Source organism: Cryptomeria japonica, chromosome 8, assembly GCF_030272615.1.
Source record: "Cryptomeria japonica chromosome 8, Sugi_1.0, whole genome shotgun sequence".
Classification (NCBI taxonomy): Eukaryota; Viridiplantae; Streptophyta; class Pinopsida; order Cupressales; family Cupressaceae; genus Cryptomeria; species Cryptomeria japonica.
Genome location: NC_081412.1, coordinates 526440306 through 526461029, shown reverse-complemented (window position 1 = coordinate 526461029; position 20724 = coordinate 526440306). Strand labels below are relative to the sequence as shown.

Sequence of the window (20724 nt, the reverse complement as noted above, 5' to 3'; positions counted from 1 at the left end):
TCATGATCACCTTGGTAAAGGTTTTCTTTTCTTATTTCCATTTTATATAAAGTTGTCAAATTATAATTGAAGGATGATTCAGTACTTGCACCATTTTGTCATGTATATATTGAACCACTTTAGTGGATTGATTGTAAATGGACCATATAAGTGTTACCAATGTTATAATTTTTTTTACGTGTCTCATAATTGGAGTCAAGTACACATGCTATCTTGTATAACCTTTAAACATTTCTTTTGTTGTTGGGTAAAATTAACTTCAAGAACTTTTATTTTGGTTTAAAATCAAGGTTAGAGAACATGAAATAAAACATAGAAAACTTTAATATTTCCTTTGTATCCTTATGTGTGTTTGGTTGTAAGGACTGCCTCATATAGAGGTCATTTAGGATCCCTCAAGTGGATTTGGAGTGGATGAAAGGTGTGAAACACAATTTCCCCTTCATCCCTCATATTTTGGTTCTTGGGTTGGGGTTCGTGAAGGTTCCCTAGTCCTTAGAAGTGTTCTCCTTTGTGGGCTAGTGTGTCTTATTAACTATTCATTTAGAATTGATGTGGACTCTAGATCATTTTGTCATTTTGAAGTTCAATTTTGGTTGCATTTCCTTATTTGTAGTTCTTGAGGGTTTAGTGTATTTTGGAGACCAAATCCTTTCTTGGGTTTGGTCACAAGTCAAGACACCAATGCTAGCCCAAGGCTATAGTGATTCTCTAGTACTACAACACTAGTTTGGGACTCAAACATCAAACTAGGACTACAACGCCAAACTTGGACACTTGTGGCTTAGTGCCACTTGGTGGTAATGTCTCCTCTAGTTGTTAGTGTCTTGTCTAGGTGCTAGTGTCCTCTAGTGCCTCATTTTTGGTCATTTTGTAATTTATTTGGATTTTTAGTCATTCCTCAGAGAAACATTGTATATGAAAGTTGTTCCCCTAGTCCTAGAGAGTCTTCCCATTGTTCCATTTCATTGACAAGTATCATACATCATTTTATTGCATGTCCATGCCTTTGGAAGCATGTTGTTGCTTCGAAGTGACTCATCAATATTCTAGTTATTATAGGGTTTGTACCTCCTAGTTACAAAACCTCTTGCATAGGCTTGTCCCTCAGTTTAGGTTCTTTTTGGGGTGGTTGTTGAGTGGATTAGAGGTGAGTATGCCCATGTCCTACTCTTGGTTTTAGAAACTAATGGTTGCATCATCTAGCAGAGGTGCACTAGCTCCTAGGTATTCCACCATTCATGTGGGTTTCCATGGTTGTAAGAGTTCTAAGTGTGCATTGGTGTGTACTAGAGGTTGATTGGCTCCCTCATCCTACCCTAATATTTTTTCATGAGAGAACACAATAATGGTAACTAACCAATCTTCATTTGGGTTTCATCTCCCTTTTGTAAGTTCATCATTGTGGTTTCATCTCGCAATTGGTAAGTCTTTTGTTGGTGCCACCTTTCTTGTAGCAATGGTAAGGTAATTCTTATGGTTAATGCCCTCGTGTTGTAGTGCTTCACAAGACACTTGGCACGCATGTGTGTAAGATGCGTGTAAGTGTGACATGTTATTGTCATGCATCTCCTTCATTGTAGTTATTATCTCAGAAAAAGAGTTGTTCAATTAGTTAGAGTCCTAGGCATGTGGGTTGGGGCATTACACACATTAGAGATATCATAACCTTTCCCACATCATCTTGATACATGTTATACTAGGAACCTATTGCCTTATCTCAGGAATTGCATGCTCATGCTCTTGGATACCACAATGGGGATATACACCAAACCTAGTGTCTTATATACTCACATGAATGTTTCTAACCCTTCAACTTGTATCACCATTTTTATTTTCCTATTCTATGAACAAATTTTGGGCTTATCATCCACCCATGTGCTTACCCTGCCTATTATTCAAGATGTTTTCACTTAATTACTTGATGCATTTATTTATTTTTTGATCGGTAAAGGCAGATCCAAATAATTTTGATTATATAGAATTTACAGAGTAATAGTTTTTTAGCAGAATCCAAAAATGAAGCATCAAAATTCCTTCTAGTAGAAAAGAAGGAATGCTACCAGGCATTCTATTGAAGGCATAAGGAGTCCTTCTTAAAAACATATGTAAGTCTAAGAAAACCCTTTTAAAACAAAAATTTAAAGTCTTAATGGCAGAAGCTTACTGCCCTATTAAAAGATATTATACTGATGAAAGCAAAAAACCCGCTTGAGAGACATAATAGAAAGCTTAAGGTAGCTAAAGGGGACCTAGCTTGCACTTTCCTTGTGGGCTTCAGATGGTAGATGCTCCTTCTTCATGCGTCCACGGCCTTTGCTTGGTGGGCGACCTCTACCATGGCCAATTCCAAACCCGCGACGACCCCTGCAAGCACGACCCCTGCGAGCCTGTTCCAAATGAGGGTTTTCATCTTCTGGTTTTGGAGGCAGAATACCGTTGAGTCTTGCAAATTGAATTAGGTCCTCCTCCCTGCCTGGGTTGTCTGAATTCTCTCCTAGGAACCGCCATTTGAGGTAGCCAAGACCAACACCTGCAAAAACTCGATGCCTATCCAAGTCTTTCCCTTTCAGGTCAAGCAGGAAAGGATAATAATTAATTATTTCTCCATGAGCGTTGAAGAGGATTCTATCCCCTGGTCAAGGAGCCCCAGAGTCATGAATTTCCTTGTTTAGAATTTCCTGGAGCTCTTAGGTGACCTCCTTTGGAAAAATCTTCTTGGTGAGAGTCCAAATTGCCTGCTTGGTGAGTTTTAGGTCTAGCAGAGAGGCGACAAGCCTTGAGGAAATGTTGGTGTTGTTCTGAGGATACTCATCTCTATTCAGGTGTCCGCTACCCAAGATCATCTTGATTGCCAAAATGAGGGGGAAATCTAAGAAGAGGAGAAGGCGCTTGAGCCTCAAGTTTGAAATTTTCCTGAAAGAGACTTGACGCATCGACGCTGAGAGGGAGATTGGAGTGTCTGCTCCAAAACAACAAGTGGGTTTGGGATACATGCTCATAATGAAACCAGAAGGGGGCTCGAACACCATAGATGGCAGAGTAGGCTAATCAACAAAGGATGAATTGGACTCTGAGAGAAAATAGAGAAGAGATGGAAATAAAAACGGAATGCAGAAAATGAATGCGAAGAAGAAGGTTGGCACACCGTTTAATGCCGAATAATGAGGGTCGGGTTTGCAATAAATTTGCCAGCAAAGGTGGCGAGGGATGTTTGTCCTTGGCATGCCAAATCTCTCGTTCAGGCCACGTAGACCATAAATTGATTTGATAATTTTTCAGCTATATCTCAAGAGGAGGATCGGAGAAAGCATAGGTCATGACTACAACTTAGATGACGTGATTAACTGTGGGCCCACCCTCCCCAAGAAAGGTAGGATTAATTTTGAATTGATATAACCGTTAAGCTTAGCCACCAAGGTTAAGTTTAATGTTAACCATATAGCAAAATGTTAAGTAGCTTTTGCATGATCCTGAGGGGATTCTCGCATCTGAATAAACCTTTGGGACCCTAGCCTGTCAATTGCAATGGTCTGCATGAGTAATAGGAAGATACCCCTGATCCCAACTATGGAGATAGGATCCTTGTGCGGCTAATTTCAAGAGAACATCTGCCTCTGAGTTTGCTTCTCTATAGATGTGCTTAGCTTCATAGTTGTCGATCCTGTCCAGGCTTGCGACTATGCTTTCTAGAATTCCCTGTAGTCTCCAATTTGGAGTGTTTTTCCTCTTGATGGCATTTATTGCTATCTCTGAGTCGCCCTCCACTAAGATGTTATTAAAACCATGGTTAATACAATCTCTCAGTTTGAATTGCAAAGCTTTAAACTCTTCTATGTTGTTTGTGTCTAGGGGGATCAGCTTTGCCATTTTTCTAAGGGTTGGTCCTGTGTGATCTCTGATTACATATCCTATGCCTGAAGGGCCCGAGTTGCCTCTTGAGGTGCCATCAAAATTTAGTTTTATCCAGCCAGGCTTTGGAGGAGACCAGATAGCAGTCTTTCTCCTATTGTCTTTTTTCCCAAAAGAGGGAGGAATCCTGATTCCATGCCAGTTTTTCCTTATGCTTTCATCCCAAGATGAGAAAACTTTCGGTGGACCCAAAGAGAAGGCTAACTTGTAGTTAATTGAATCCACAATAATCATTGCAATTGAGTTCAAGATTGTTTCTATTCTTCTGGATTTGTTGTCAAATAGCTTGTGATTCCTCTCCTTCCAAATTTCCCAAACTAAACTTGAAGGGGACAATTCCATGATTAAGCTCAGGGTAGACTCCTTAGTTGGGATAGGCCAGCTTTGAAACAAGGATTTGATGTCATTTGGAAGAGCTGTGATCAAGCCAAGTTTAGCACTAAGCCATCGCCAACATTTGAACGCAAAGGGACAGGTAAGTAGTAGATGGTCCACTGTCTCTGATTGTGCTTTGCACATGATGCACCTAGAGGGTCCTGCATACCCCATTTTTGTGAATTTTTCTGTAGTTAAGATCTTCCTTTGATAAGCTAGCCATGCAAAGATCCCTGCCTTAGGGATGACTTTAGAGCTCCAAAACAACTTCTTGGGGAAATCCAGTTGATCCTGAGTGGCATTGTTAACCAGTACTCTATAACCATCTATAGGATTGTAGAGCCCTATTTTAGAAGGAGCCCAAATTAAAGAGTCATTCCCTCTTCTCGGATTAACATTTCTTGCTTTTAAGAGTTCTATGAGTTGGTCTATATCATTCCTTGCAGTTGGAACTCCTTCCAATGATTTCCATCTCCAACTTTGAGAGTCGGTCGAACCATCAAAATTCAGATAATCTCTCACTTTGACACCCCAGTGGAGCTTAAGCCAGTTTTATGTTGTTGGAATGTTGAGTGAATTAGCAATGGGAGGGTAGCCACCTCATGAGTCTTCCCAAAAGAGGCTTGAGGCTCCATCTCGGATATCCCATGAGATCTGTTCTGATATCAGGTTTCTGTAGGAAATTAAAAAATTCCACGTTTTAGAGCCCTTGGGGAATGAGTTTGCTCGTAGAAGATTGGTTGGTTCTTGATCTAGTAAATATTTAGTAGCTAGCATTCTAGCACATGTGATACTAGGATTTTTGATGAACTTCCATACTAGTTTGGCCCCTAGAGCTTTATTTTGCAATTTGAGATCCTTAAGGCCTAAACCCCCTAGGAATTTTGGCTTGATTATTTTTTCCCATGCAATTAGAGCTATTCTATGTTTCTCCTTTGAATTTTGCCAGAAGAAATTCCTCATTTTCTTAATAAGAAAGGTATTTGCACTTGTTGTAAGAGATAAGATGGATAATAGATAGATGAGCAGGGCCGCTAATACTGCTTGGATCATCACAAGTCTGCCAGCCCAAGACAACCATTTCCCTTTCCAGGAGTTTGAGATCTGATCCACTTTTAGTTTAAGAGGATCCCACGATCTAGCATTCTCAGTGCCATGATCAATTGGGATTCCCAAATGGATACAAGGGAGGGATCCTTCACTGCAATCCAGAATTGAAAGTATTTTAGACTGCAAGAGTCTAGAGGTAGAAAAGAAGCAAACCTTGGATTTGTCCTTATTCCTTATTTGGCCTGAGGCTTTCCCAAAGCTGTCTAGAATTTGTTTTAGATGGGAAGTCTCTTTGATTTTTGCTGCCCCCAAGAGAAGATTATCATCTACAAACTGCTAATGTGTGACTGTAAAGTTTCTGGTTACCTTGATTCCTTCTAAAAGATTGTTCATGTGGCTTCTCTTTAGTGTCCCACCCAAAACCTCCCCCATTATAATGTAGAGAAAAGGAGAGATAGGATCTCCTTGTCTAATTCCCCTTGTAGAGGAAAAAAAGCCTTCCGGTTTCCCATTTACCAAGATTGAAAATTTCGGAGTGGAGATGCATTCAAAGACCCAATCAATCCACTACTTTGCAAAACCAAAGGCTTGCATAACTTTGCAGAGGAAGTGCCAGTCTACACTATCATAAGCCTTTGAAATATCTACTTTAATCATCATACCTGGTCTTTTAGTACTTTGAAGAGTATGGATTGCTTCTTGTGCTATTATGGCTCCATCAAGGATTGAACGATCTGCAACAAACCCTGTTTGTTCTTCTGATATGATTGATTCCATGAGGGGCTTTATTCTATTCATCATGACTTTTGAAAGGATTTTATAAACTGTGTTGCAAAGTGAGATGGGTCTGAAATCACCCAGCTTTACTGCATTCTCCTTCTTAGGGATGAGGACTATGAATGTGTTGTTAACTTCCTTAAGAAGCCTTCCTGATCTCCTTGAGCATTCCAGAGCTGCCACAAGATCCTGACCTAAGATGTGCCAACACTTCTTGAAAAAATCTGCTGGGAAGCCATTCGGGCCAAGAGCTTTACCCGAAGGTAGTTGATTGAGGGCTTGAAAAACTTCATCCATCTTTAGGCTCTCATTTAGATTTTGGTTCTGCTTGTCTGTTATGATCTTGGGGATCACATCCAACATCTTTCCTTGCTCTAATAACTGAGAACCTTCAAAGTTGTTTAGGAGATTGAAAAAGAAAGAAGTGATTTCCTTCTTGATTTCATCAGGATCCTCTATGATCCAATTGTCCTTGGACTCTAGTTTTGATATCCAGTTTTTACTCCTTCTAATCTTTGTTACATTATGAAAGAACTTAGTGTTTTTGTCTCCCGTACTAAGCTAGTTCTCCCTCAATTTATGCTTCTAGAAAATCTCTTCTTTGGACAAGATATCCTCATATTCCAGTAGGAGCATCTTTTCTTGTTGAAAGGATTCCAGATCCATACCTTCCAAAATGATCTTATCATTTAGGGTTTCCAATCTACCTTCTATCGAACTTTTTGTTGAGAAGATGTTTCTGAAGTGTTGGGAGTTCCATTGAAGCAGTTTGTGTTTGATAATTTTCAACTTAGCACTAAAGCAAAAGAGTTTTGATCCTACCACCAACGCCTCCTGCCACCAGTTTTCTATCAAAGAGAGAAAGTTTTGGTCCTTCATCCACATGTTCTCGAACCTGAATGGGGCTTTGCAATTTGACTTATTGTCAAGCAAGGAAAGCAATATGGGATAATGATCCGATCCTGAACAGGGGATAATCGAGCGTGAAAGGGTGAATGGGAAGCTCCTTAATTGTCCTTGCCAAAAGAATCTATCTAATTTTTTGGCAATATTGCTAAAACCTTTCCTTCTATTTGTCCAAGTGAACAAATCACTTGAGCCTATTTCCATCAGACCATTCCTATCAATCCAGTCGTTGAAGTCCTGCTGAGATCCACCTAAGCTGATTAATCCTCCCCTTTTATCAGAAGTTCTTTTGATAGCATTGAAGTCACCCCCTATAAAGAGTTGTTCCTTAGTGAGAGAAGACAGGACTACATCTAAGGAGGACCATAAAAGGCGTTTGTTGATGGGGGAGACTGGACCATAAGTATTAATAACAAAGAAAGATGAATTGGACTGGAGATGGGATACTTTTGCCAGGATCCAGTTCCTATTTGAAGCATTGCCAACAACTTTAACTTGGGAAGGCTTCCAGATTATCATTAGGCCTCCTCAAGCCCCATCTGAATCCACTATCACTTGTGAGGATATAATGAAATGGGGGCTAATTCCACTACCAAATGCAACTGCTTGCATATTGTCCAGCTTCGTTTCTTGTAAAAAAATGATTTCTGCACTGGCCAAAAGAATCCTCCTTTTGATCACCCTTTGTTTGTTAGGGGCATTGAGACCCCTAACATTCCAAGATAAGATTTTCATTGTTGTTCAGGAAGGGGATTCCCCTTCCCTACTTTCCAAAGGTCTTGAAGTTTTGATTGGTTTTCAGTAGCACCATCTAAAGTCCTAGCTTCAATAAGAGATTTGCGGCCTTTCTTAGGAGGGGAGGAGCCAAAGTCTGGTTTTTCCAATCCCTCATGAATCTGATGAAGGCCTAACTTTCTTGTTTCTTTGACCTGGGAGTATAGTACTGCTAGAGGGGTATCTAGAATTGAGTCTGGGTCTTCATCCTGGATCATTAGATCCTACAGCAGTTTCTTAGTATTTTGTTCTAAAGAAAGGCCCATGTCTTGAGGAGCTGGAATGGGGGAAAACATAGATGGTATTGGGCTACCCATTGAGAGATTAAGAATCTGTTCTGCTGGGGGAAGATCTAAGGGAGAGTGGATCTCACCATCAGATAGAAGAGGCTCGTGGTCCTCTTCTAACTCAGCCATAAGATCATTTTCAATGACCTCCTCTTCTTGCAGGATTTTGGCAACGTGCAATGGTTTGAGAATGGGTTTCTTGAGATGGATGGAACCTTTCTGTTTATTGTGCCTGAGACTGTTTTTTTTTTTTTTGAACCTTGGAAGAAGGCTGAGAGAAGATATTAAAAGCTCCTCTGGAGAGGGAAGGAGTTTGCTTTTGGCCAAATAGACTTCTAACTACTTTTTGAGGCTGCAACTTATGAAAAGGGGAGAGAATAAGAGGAGGACAACTACGAGGAGAAAAAAGAGGGGATGGAGAAATCATACCTGTGCTAGAGGGCAACAACTGACCAAGAGAATCTTTAAGTCGGGGGGAAGAACTAGGAGTGAGAAGCGGCCGAGACTCTAGATGGGTTGAAGGCACTGAAGAATCATGATCTTTGTCTTGAGACTGGCCAATGGCAATCCTACCAAGCTGATTTGCCTCCACTATAGGTGGAACCAAAGGATTATCTTGACCCCTGTCCAGCTTCAGACCTTCCTTAATCGGGGAAGCTCGATGGTGAAACTGATGAGTGAGATGAATAGCACCTGTTGAGGCTGCTATTGAGCTGTTCTTGATTAGTTGGTTTCGGAGAATACATTTGCCACGAATTTGCTTGCCCAGTCTTTGCACTTTTTGCTTCCATCTTCCCATTTCTGAAATGATTTCTAGATCGCTGTAGAATCCTTTTTGGAGATCAATCTTCACATAGATGTTTGCTACATCTCCTTTAAGACCTTTTAGGAAATCCTCCTCAATACCCACTAGGGTTCCTAAAGCATCACCAATTTTTAACAAAGCCTCCGGGCACCAAAACTCAGATGGAAGGCCCACTAGAGATAACCAAACAGGGGATTTCTCGAATCTATGATTTGTCGGATTGAAGCCTGGTTTCTAGTTGATGAAGTTGAAAGATGACCCTTGAAAGAACAACGGACATCCTTCCGTGATTACTTTCTTTAGGGAAGAGTCAACACACTCTAGAAAGAAGAAATCATTCTGTAGCAGTTTGATTGTGATCAAACCTGGGAAAGAAGACATCCACCAGGAGATTATTTCTTTGTTGTTCCCGCCTATACCACACCATTGTGCAAAAAAGGCATTTTCTTTAAATCTGATGATCATGGGGTTGATGGAGTCGGAAGGTAGGATGAAAAGTTTGCTACCCATGGTTTTCCAATTCCATATCTGATCCTGGAGAACAAAGGCTGGAGGCGGACGATGGGAAGAAAGATTTTTGAAATCCAAATTCGAAGTTCTCCTGAAAGGCTGCTTAGTTTAGCAGCCAGCATGGCTACGACTCAGAGATGCATTGGGTGCAAAGCATTTTTGAACCCTGGCTGGGATGGGGATGTTATTAGGGCCTGTCGCCACTTTCTTAGCCCAGGAGTCCAAGCTAGAGTGATTTCTGGAGTTTACAACCTAGGCAGAAAAGTTCAACCAAGGTTGGTTTTGCCAGGTCTGATTTCTCTTCCTCTGTGTGACTGAGGGCATTTGGTATGAGTGTGGAGTATGGAAATGCACTGATTTCCTGACCACCGACGGACGACCCCTATTGTAGAAACGACTTGGGTGCCCTGGCCTCCCTAATGCCCTACCAGGCCATGAATCGAACTCACCATGAACTCGCTATTAACTATAAAGTTGTTATTGTGATGATGACTACCTACTTGATACATTTATTATAGTCATCAATTTACATGATTCTTATAACACTTTATTTCTTCTCTAGTCTAATTCCTTTGGTCCATGGATGACCACTCGAAAGTTGAGATTACATATAGTTATAGGAACCTTTACAAGTACACCATCATTATGAGTAGACAAAGCATCATCAAAAGCATTCAATGCCTAAAATGTAATCCCATCTAAAAGAAGTGGAAGTCAAAAGAACCTTGGCAACACCACAAAGAGACATTACCCACTGATCCAACGAAACCTGTAAATGAACATGTCGATCCAAAACGTCAGTTCAAAATATAGACCGTTTATCCAGAAACACTTGCACTTAAAACCTGTAAGTTACATCTGAACATCATTATACATAAGCATCTAGATGGATGGAGAAAAGGACGATTGTCACCTTGCACTCAATTGCATGCCAAGTTTTATGCTTTTCTTTTGGATGCAAGGAGAAAGACAGGGCATAAAATGTGTACATCCGCATGGAGTGTTCCCCACCATAAATCCTATGCTCTTAGTTATCGAGAGATAGCATCCATGTGAATTTCATGGATATCTCAGTCAGATTTGTCAGTAATTTTAACTCTCGAGGACTAAACCATTGGAAGCCTCAATTTGTCATTAAATAATTGACCATTGAAGATGCTCTAGAAATTGCACCTGTAAAAATGTGCAGAAAGCTCAGTAAATACTTTTTTCTCTGCCTTCTGCATTGTCCAGGCGTGGAGCATGCGGACCTAACCATTATGGAGGACTCCTTATCCGACAACGCCATCAATTCCAATTCAGATATCAAGATTCCCTTCTATCTCCATAACCAATATTTCAGTGCAGTGATTCCATTTGACAAGCTCAAGTGTTCATTTGAAATATCCATCTCAGATGGACAGCATTTCAAAGTTTTAGTTAGAAGATATTCTTTTTGATGGACCGTTTGGGATTTTATTTTAAGAATTCTCATGCTTATGCTGGGTGCTCTGCTTATTACTTTTGGACTACCAAATATTGATTTAAGAATTATAGTTTACATTGTGTCCATATCAATTATATTGTCATGTTATCTTCAAAATTTAATAAATTATTTGGGATTTAATTTAAATTTTTTTTATATTTTTGTTAGTGTATTGTCTGTTCTGTATGAATTATTGAAGATTCTATGTTAATTTTTCTTTTTAATCTATGTCCATGGTACAACTAATCTTACCCAAAGATTGTTTCCTTCTGGATCTCTTAATCTGATTCTGACAGCATATTATTTTTAATAAATCATAGAGAATTCTAACTTAGAACTTCCTATTACAACTGATACATGAAGCCTTTTTAAACTCAACTTTATTTTTAATACATTTATAATCAAATGTAGCTCATTTTCTCCAAACAATTTCATAAATCAGATACATCATGCAATCTTTTTGAATTAGTAATGTCATCAACGTTAAGCAGCTCAAAAAGAAGACAAACCACAACAGTACAAAATTTCAGGACCCGACTGTAGAGCAGAATTTCTTTCTTTATATCTTTTAACAACCAAGCTTTGGATTGTGTGACTGTGTATTAATTGCCTGAATTCCAGGCACACTACAACGCTGTCCAATTTTGCAGTCCTATACAGCATTGCATTAGAAAACAGCTTAAAAGCTTTAGCTAAACAGTGGATTCTGTGAATAAAACGCTGGTATGTGGGTGTAATAATTTGAGGTCTAATGCCTTCGACAATGGAGAATAATGGTAATGGAGATGCAGAAACAGTGGAGGAGCAGTCCCCAATTGAGGAGGTTGCCTTGACAGTTCCTGTAACTGATGACCCCTCTTTGCCTGTCATGACTTTTCGAATGTGGATTCTGGGAATCCTGTCATGTATTTTGCTCATGTTTTTCAATACTTTCTTTGCCTATAGAACGCAGCCACTCACTGTATCAGCCATTTTTGCACAAATTGTTGTTTTACCTGCCGGAAGATTCATGGCAGCTGTTCTTCCAGAGAGGCCAGTGAGGGTTCCTTTGATTAGTTGGGAATTTTCTCTCAATCCGGGTCCTTTCAATATGAAAGAGCATGTCCTAATTACAATATTTGCCAATGCTGGTGTTGCATTTGGAGGTGGAGATGCCTTCTCAATTGGAGCCATCAATGTCATGAAAGCTTTCTACCACAAGAATATCAGTTTTGTAGCAGCACTAATTATAGTCATATCAACACAGGTATGCTATTCATGCATCACAAGTATTAAGAGTTTTGTTCACTGGGTGTCACAGAATTTTGTTTTTCACCTGGTTATGCTCAGGACTGAGGACTCAAATGTCATCTTATACCGATTAGGATGCCAGGGTCCATTGCCCCGAGTGATTTTTTTTCTACCAGGTTATACAAGCATGACAGCCACTCTCAGTTGCACATAGGATAGGAAACTGAATGGGAAGTGGGTATCTGCATGTCTGAAAGACTGAAAGAACCCTTTGTACTCGAACACAGGATAATCAAGCAATCATCAATTACAAACTGAACAGTTTTATCTTTGATAAATAGGAGATATTTTTCACAGCAAGTCAAATTATGATATTACTATCAAAATTCAACTGTATAGTTTTATCTTTTTGAATCAACAATTTGAACCATTTGATATTAAGCAGAACTTATTTTATATGCATTCATTAAAACTTCCAACACTAATGAAGATTTAGATTTTTATGCAGATTTTAGGTTATGGGTGGGCCGGTTTGCTGCGAAAATATTTAGTAGAACCAGCACATATGTGGTGGCCCTCCAACCTGGTACAGGTCTCTCTATTTAGGTGAGAAGGAAACATATGTTTTACAAGTTAATCGTTAACAGTAACTTGTAATCCATTTTATTCATCAATATATTTATTCGAGCAACTGTGGTTTATAATATGACGCTATGAACCATAGCTCACTAACCAAGCAGTAGTTTTAAAGTTTACCCTGTAAAGAACATTCTCTGGATATTGGTCTGATTTAAACAGGGTTTCTCATGTTCTGTACCCAATACATCTGACTAAACATTTTGAAGTGTCATTCTAAAAGATTTATATAAGGTTTTTATTCTGACGCAAATTTTTGTGGCAACTAATGCCTTCGGACTTGCAGAAATTTTCAGCATCTCTATTTTAAACATTGATATTAATTTAGAACATGTCTAGTAATTAGCACTCCTCTTGATATGTCTTACAGGTCTAGTGATCAAGCTTTTTTTAGCATTGCAGTTAGGGATTTTGATGCCTGGCACATATTAAGCTGAACACGATACATCTAGACTGGATGTACTTTATAGAAATTTTGATGATTCCTTGCCTTTAGGCGCAAAAACAGGGATTGGTAGTGTCGCTAGAGACATCTCATTGCCATGAATCTATGTAACTATGTTGTAATTTGTTAAGTAATATAAGAGGTATGATTTCGTAAATAAGTAATGAACTCTTTCTCAAGACATGATAATACAATCTCTCCGACTAGTGTTTCAATATAGAGCTGCCATGAAATTGCGGATCAAACATAAGTATCAACTCCAAGCCTGTACATTTTTTACCATGCTTTTCTATTTATTTAGATTAACAACTTTTGAAGAGTAATACTAAAAGACTGTTTTCACTAAAATCCATATATGCATGTTTGGCTCACTTCATTAATTGTAATTTGTAGTGCTTATTGTGTATGCATACAAATCTCTGACCACCGCTAAAGACATTTTTCGATATCTAAGTAAATATTGAATTTAATGAAATGCTTTTGTTACTTTGCATGATCTGATCAAAGAATTGTGCGAATGTCTTGTCAGGACACTTCATGAAAGGGAGAAAAACAAAGGTCTTTCACGCATGCAATTCTTCACAATCTTTATGGTTGTCAGTTTTGCGTACTATGTATTGCCTGGATATCTCTTCACAATCTTGTCATTTTTTTCATGGGTTTGCTGGATAAGTCCACACAGTGTCACTGCAAATCAAATTGGCTCTGGATTTCATGGTTTGGGTATTGGTGCTGTGACACTAGATTGGGCTGGTATTTCATCATATCTTGGAAGCCCCCTTGTTACCCCCTGGTTTTCCATAGTTAATATTGGCATTGGATTTTTTCTGTTTGTTTATATATTCATTCCACTGTCATATTGGAAATTTGATATTTACAATGCAAGGACATTTCCAATCTTCTCAAGTCAATTATTCACAGCCACTGGTCAGAAATACAATACGACTCTTATTCTTACACCAGATTTTGATTTGGATATTGATGCTTACAATGAATACAGTAAACTATATCTCAGCACATTTTTTGCTTTCTCTACGGGATTTGGGTTTGCACGGATTGCTGCAACACTTACCCATGTTCTGCTCTATAATGGAAGGTGATTTCCACATCAACCTTTCTTTGTTTGATATTTAATTAGCATGATAAGAACATGTTTCATCTATTTTTATGAACTCAGAAGAAATTTCGAGCACATAAAAAATAATTACCTATATCCCTAAGTCTATATTGGAAACATTAGCCTTATTGAGATTCTTTTTACAAATATTTTTGTTGTATTGCTTAAATTCCTCATATCACACCCTTCACAAGTAAAAGTCTGACCAAAACTTCATGTACACAGTGAAATTCTTAAGCAGAGCAGATCTTCTCTGAACACAGATAGACCAGATGTACATGCACGTTTGATGAAAGTTTACAGGCCTGTCCCTCAGTGGTGGTTTCTCATCCTACTGGTGGGTAGTATGATTTTATCAATTATGCTGTGTGTTCTATGGAAGGATGATGTTCAACTTCCATGGTGGGGTATGTTGCTAGCAGCTGGACTTGCATGCATATTAAGTCTTCCCATTGGAGTTATTCAGGCAACTACAAACCAGGTTTGGAATCCTTGTGTCTTCCCTTTTTCCTTTTAAGAGGGAGATGTCTGAAACATGATTTGAGAACATCTGTCTGCATGTGCAAATCACATAACCATATTAAATGTAATAGCTCTTTGAAATTAGAAAAAAGTTGAAAATGCTTATCCAGAAATGACAGTTACAGCTTAGTTTGCACCCAAATGGAAAATGAGTTATCAACATATTTTTCCTTCCATATGGGAAATTGCGCTTATACTATTTTTATACCCAGTAAGAGTAAATAGGGAATCCAGGATAAAGCAGATTCCAGCTAAAACATATATGATTTTGTTGTCCAAACAGCAACCAGGCTACAATGTTGTTGCAGAATTTATTATTGGGTACTTGTTGCCCGGAAAACCAATAGCAAATATACTTTTCAAGACATATGGAAGGACCAGTACCACACATGCTCTTTCTTTTCTAGCTGATCTCAAGCTTGGGCACTACATGAAGATTCCTCCACGGTGCATGTACATCGCCCAGGTTTGTTTATGTATATAATCATTTTGCTGCTGCATTTAATTTCTTTACAATTGGAACAAAGAAGTTTATTTTATTGAGGGCTACTAACTTATGAATCTGCACAGCTTGTGGGCACAATCCTTGCAGGCACAGTTAATCTGTGCATAGCATGGTGGATGCTAGCAAGGATAGACCATATCTGTGATATTGATTCTCTTCCTGCTGATAGCCCTTGGACATGTCCAAAGGATAGAGTAGCATTTGATGCTTCTGTGATATGGGGCCTGGTTGGTCCCAAGAGACTGTTTGGACCACTTGGCCCATACAAAAATTTGGTATGGTTATTTCTTGTGGGTGCACTTCTCCCGGTGCCAGTGTGGATTCTAAACAAGTTGTTCCCAGAAATAAAATGGTTGAAATTAATCAACATACCAGTCCTTTTGGGTGGTTTTGCAAGCATGCCTCCTGCAACTCCTGTCAACATTGGGACATGGATCATCATTGGGACCATCTTCAATTACTTCATATTTAGACTGAGGAAAGGGTGGTGGCAGAGGTACAACTATGTTTTGTCAGCATCTTTGGATGCAGGCACAGCATTCATGGGAGTTCTACTTTACATTAGTTTGGGTAGTGAGAAGAAGATGTTTGAGTGGTGGGGAACGAAGATAGATCACTGTTCACTTGCCTCCTGTCCTACTGCCCCAGGCATATCTGTCAAAGGTTGTCCTCTCTTTTGATTACAATTATTTTGAATTTTCTTCTGGAATTAGGAGAACTGTAATACTGTATGATCAATTATCTAATCCCTTTTACTCGAGTTCGTTTCTTTTTGTTCAATAAAGCTTGCTGGATCAAGATTGCACACTGGGGTTATTATTAATTTTTTTTAATATCGATAATTAAGTTAATGTTTCTACACAACAATATCTTGCTTATTGTTAATTTAAACAAGTAGAGAAAAAACATAATAATCAACAGAACACAACAGAAAGTAAAAATAACACAAACAAAGACATGAGACAAGAATTTATAGTGGTTCACCAATATGACTACGTCCACTCTCAAAACAGGGAAACTCTTTATTAATAGTTATCAATTCATCCAGTACATAGACTGCACACATCCATTTATACATTCATATTCAGGTATGAAATGAATAGTCTGGGGAAGTCGAATGATCATGTGACCGTTAGGCTTCACATACTCAACAATCTCCCCCGTGAAGACCAATCAGCATCCCCTGCTCTCCATTTCGATCCTTAAAAAACCAGACCCATAAAAAATTTTAATTTCACTAAACTCTGCTCACAAAAACTTTGAATGAGCCTTCTCCAACTCAAACCAGAGTCAAAAATGTTTTCGACACAAATTCACCGATCATGCCAAAATCAGAAACATCAATGCGTAATAAAACCTTCATCCAGAAATGAATCTTTTAATAAATTTTCAATTTCTGAAATACGAAACACTGTAGATTGCTCTTGCTTGAGCTGTTCTCCCCATGCGGAAGCCACTTCGTATTCCCCAACATCCTTCGTAGACTTCCAATCATCTGCAAAGACCTGTACAGAAATCTCTTCAGCTGCAAACTACTTTAACATGTTAACAGGAGACATAACACCTATCGCATCCCCATAAGCTACTAAACTGCTAACTAGAAGGAGCTAGTAAAAGGGGTCGCTACTGCAAGCATAAAGCGGATCTCCTCCTCCTCTGGTAGAAAGAAATCCAAGTGAAGGCAAGTTGTCACACAGGGCTTGCGCCTTCATTATCTGCTCTAAATCCGTAGTCCCCCTATACTCCCCCGTCACAAGCACCCATGGAGAATCCATTAAGCGATCAAAGGCCACCGTTTTCTTTTGTCCTTTATTTTCTTTGGGAGACAGCTTGTCAGAATCTGTAGAGGGATCCTTAACATTTCGCCGAGCCATTTCAGAATGTTTTTTGAGTCTGCTTATTACCCTCAACTATTCCATTTAGGCCCCTAGTATCGTGTTCATTCCTTCAACCCATGTTGAAAATAACTGCAAGCTTCTCTGACACACTTCCCCAATTCTCTTGAGGTGCCATCTACTGGTGCCGAGCATATAACAGAAGCACTGTCGTGGACTCATTCCTGGCGTTGGGCTTCAAAACCATGAGCACAGTTTCCCTTCTACCGGCTGCCATGAGCCCTGCATTTCCAAGCAGTTTCTCCAACCGGAAAACATCGTCCATATCAATACTATCACTAGAAATGGATTTTACCGGATACGGCCTGCCCATGGCCTTCGACCAGTCCACACAGTCCTCACCGTGCACAAACAGCTTCTCAAAAAGGTGAAACGAGAAACGCAACGGGAACGGCAACGCCAGGCCTGCCCATGGCCTTCGACCAGTCCACACAGTCCTCACCGTGCACAAACAGTTTCTCAAAAAGGTGAAACGACAAACGCAACGGCAACGGCAACGGCAACGTGATCAGAAACGGAAGTTTAAAAGGTTCCGTATAATAAATGAATTTTTAATATATATATATATATATATATATATATATATATATAATATAATAAAATTAATTTCAAAATTAAAATTATAAAACATATATCTTTATAAAAATTTTAAACATTCTTTGATTTCATTCTTTCATTTTAAAATAATTTGTATAAAACATTTCATACAATAAGTTTTATAAAACTACGAGGACAATAATAAATTTGTGTGATACTTAATTCCACATACAAAAATTCTAAATTAATGTAAACTCCTGCTGGAAAAACAAAAATCAGGCTTCGGAATGGCCGTCTACAACGGAAAACCTGTTTCGGTCGTCGCAACGCGAAACGGAAGTCTCCCCTCACGTTTCTGGTAACTAGGGTGCAGGCTGTACAATCATAGTCTTTATCATCAACTTCGTAAAAGATATCCTCTTCCTTGTCACTTTCATCGACACTTTTCGGGTCTGTTTGGTTCTTGTCCACAAAGGCCTCGTTAATTCCATCGAGAATCTGCTCGTCTTCCCACTTGTCATGGCACTTCATGACGTTGTCACTTCGACTCCCCTTTGTCTTCGCCAAAGCCAGGCTGTCTACAGAGCCCTTCAAAGCCTTACCAAAGCCAACATCATCTATAGAAGCAACTTCCGCTTCTGATTGTGTGCCACTAAAAAACTCCCAACATCTCTGGAAACATGGCGACTGTGAGACTTTGACCACCTTGCTTCTCCACGATGTTGTCATTTGGACTCTCCCCCTGATCCTCCTTCAACCAAGGAAACAACGACATGTCATCGGTGGCATGTGCAGCAAATTCTGCTTGCTTTGGGCCATCCGTGGGCATCCTCTCATCGTTCAACAGAACGAACTCCCTAGGTCTATACGTATTATTCTACGACATGGTCCAACCACTTTTGCAATCTCCATCTCAGAGGGTTGTTTATTCTTCAAAGCCTCTTCAATTTCATCCAAGCCATTCTCTGATTCTTCTTCTTGGCAAGGCACCTCTTCTTCAGTCGAATTTTCCTCATTTTTCCAGCCATCCCACCAATGTACATGACATTTTGTTTTAACTTTTGCTTGCACAATTTACTCTCTACCGAGTCTAAATTTGCAAGAAATTCTTCGTGACTGAATCGGTGTCTTCATCTTTTAGTTGCCTTTCAGCCTTCTTGAAAGACCAACAATTTCTTTTGACGTCGCCTCTCTTGCCAACAATACCAGCAACTAGTTTTTCTAACTTCGAACTTCTACATCTTCTCGAGAATTATCTATCTACCTTTCCATCTCTACTCAAGCCAACCACGGCTCTGATACCAATTGTTAATTTAAACAAGCAGAGAAAAAACATAATAATCAACAGAACACAACAGAAAGTAAAAATGACACAAACAAAGACACGAGACAAAAATTTATGGTGGTTCACCAATATGGCTATGTCCACTCTTAAAGCAGGGAAACTCTTTATTAATAGTTATCAATTCATCCAGTACATAGACTGCACACATCCATTTATACATTCATATTTAGATATGAAATGAATAGTCTGGGAAAGTCGAATGGTAATGTGACCGTTGAGCACATACCCAACACTTAGTCCAACAAATTCAAGATTGAAACTAATTGTTTTTAAACGAACATACTTTCAAAAGAGAAGACCATCCACAACCCATGAACAATTAAGTAGATAAAAGATAAACATAAGGTGTTTTACTGATCTTAGCTAACGTGCCTATCTACTCTTTGTATTCATAACTCTTTTCATCACATCATATTGTAAACTTATCACATTCAGAATTTAGGGGAATATTTTTTTTACCCATAAACAAACAATTATTTTGACTAAGATAAATATATAAGAAGAGTCTAGATCTTTTACATTGCAGTCATTAAAGTGAACAAAATGAGTCTCACAAAAGGTGTGACTGAAATCAAAAACACAAAAAGAGAGAATAGAACCATTGGAGAACTGCTTTTCATTGGAACTATGAAATAAAAACTGGTTTTTGAAAGGAAACCTAAACCTTAATACACCAAGTAGCGAGGAACAACTAACAAAGGAATGGACCGAAAAAAAACCAAAAGAACCTACAACAAACTACAAAGACAACAAAGCAAGAATGTCAAACAAACATTCATCAAAAGGAATCAAAGGGTCTCTGAAGAGGAGCAGGACTGAAATGGAATGTCTTGCATAGAAAAGGCATAAAAGGGCTCCGAAGAGGAGCAGGACTGAAATGGAATGTCTTGCCATTTTTCATAAAAGAAAATCTCAGGCGACGGACTCTCAAACATGGCTTCAAGTTTTCCCTTGGCCCTCATCAATGTGGTTCTTGTCGACGATTTTCAACACCTTCCCTTTGTTCGGAGACTGACACATCACAACTGGTGACATGTCCCTAGAGGAAGGCCCAAGGGAATCCGAAACCAAACCTTTACACCTCACCTTGAAGTGCCCCTTTTCGTTATGAAAAACCAACGAAGAGGACTCATAAACTCCTAGACACTTAACTTAGAGCACAATTTGAAAATCTTATCGGTTTTCAACGCCAAATTTTGGCACATTGTCAATGGCAACCCATTGATCAATGGTCGTAATGATACCTTGAATAATACTTTCATACTAAAAATCCATCTTATTGAATGAAGATAAGCCATACCAAGAAACCAAGGACCTCCATATAGAATTCTTGAATAGTTCTCGATGGATTGAAAGGATAATAAGAGGTATCCATTTAACAAGACTGTAACACGAAATTGACCTGAAACAATCCAGCATTTGGATGCCTAGATAGGGTTAACATCAATGTTTTGCTGATTACCAAAGAATCTTTTAAAAAGGGTAGACTGCATACCTGCAAAGACCCTGTCCACCAAGACATCAAGAACCCTAAAGGAAGCACAGGGGACATCGCCAAGACTAGTAGGCATTGGTGAAACCAAGTCCTTCAAGAGAGGAGCTAAAGTGGTAACACAGGCATCACGACAGAG

General features: G+C 39.1%; 2 protein-coding genes across 3 annotated transcripts; one reads left to right on the top strand and one right to left on the bottom strand.

The window, feature by feature from the left end:
• Positions 1-3519: 3519 nt before the first annotated feature.
• LOC131857768 (uncharacterized) lies at positions 3520-4461 on the bottom strand. The gene has a single exon (XM_059210485.1). The coding sequence runs from the start codon at positions 4459-4461 to the stop codon at positions 3520-3522; it is 942 nt and encodes a 313-aa protein (XP_059066468.1).
• A 6729-nt stretch (positions 4462-11190) lies between these two features.
• Positions 11191-16123, top strand: LOC131055429 (oligopeptide transporter 3). Of its 2 annotated transcripts, none has more exons than XM_057989911.2 (6): positions 11191-12107; positions 12588-12697; positions 13702-14268; positions 14515-14770; positions 15095-15277; positions 15382-16123. In XM_057989911.2, exons 1-6 carry the CDS (start codon positions 11613-11615, stop codon positions 15994-15996), a joined length of 2226 nt encoding a protein of 741 aa, XP_057845894.2. In that variant the 5' UTR covers positions 11191-11612; the 3' UTR covers positions 15997-16123. The 2 variants fall into 2 exon arrangements, with proteins under 2 accessions (XP_057845894.2, XP_057845895.2); XM_057989912.2 differs by having other exon boundaries at positions 11198-12107; positions 12600-12697.
• Positions 16124-20724: the final 4601 nt, after the last annotated feature.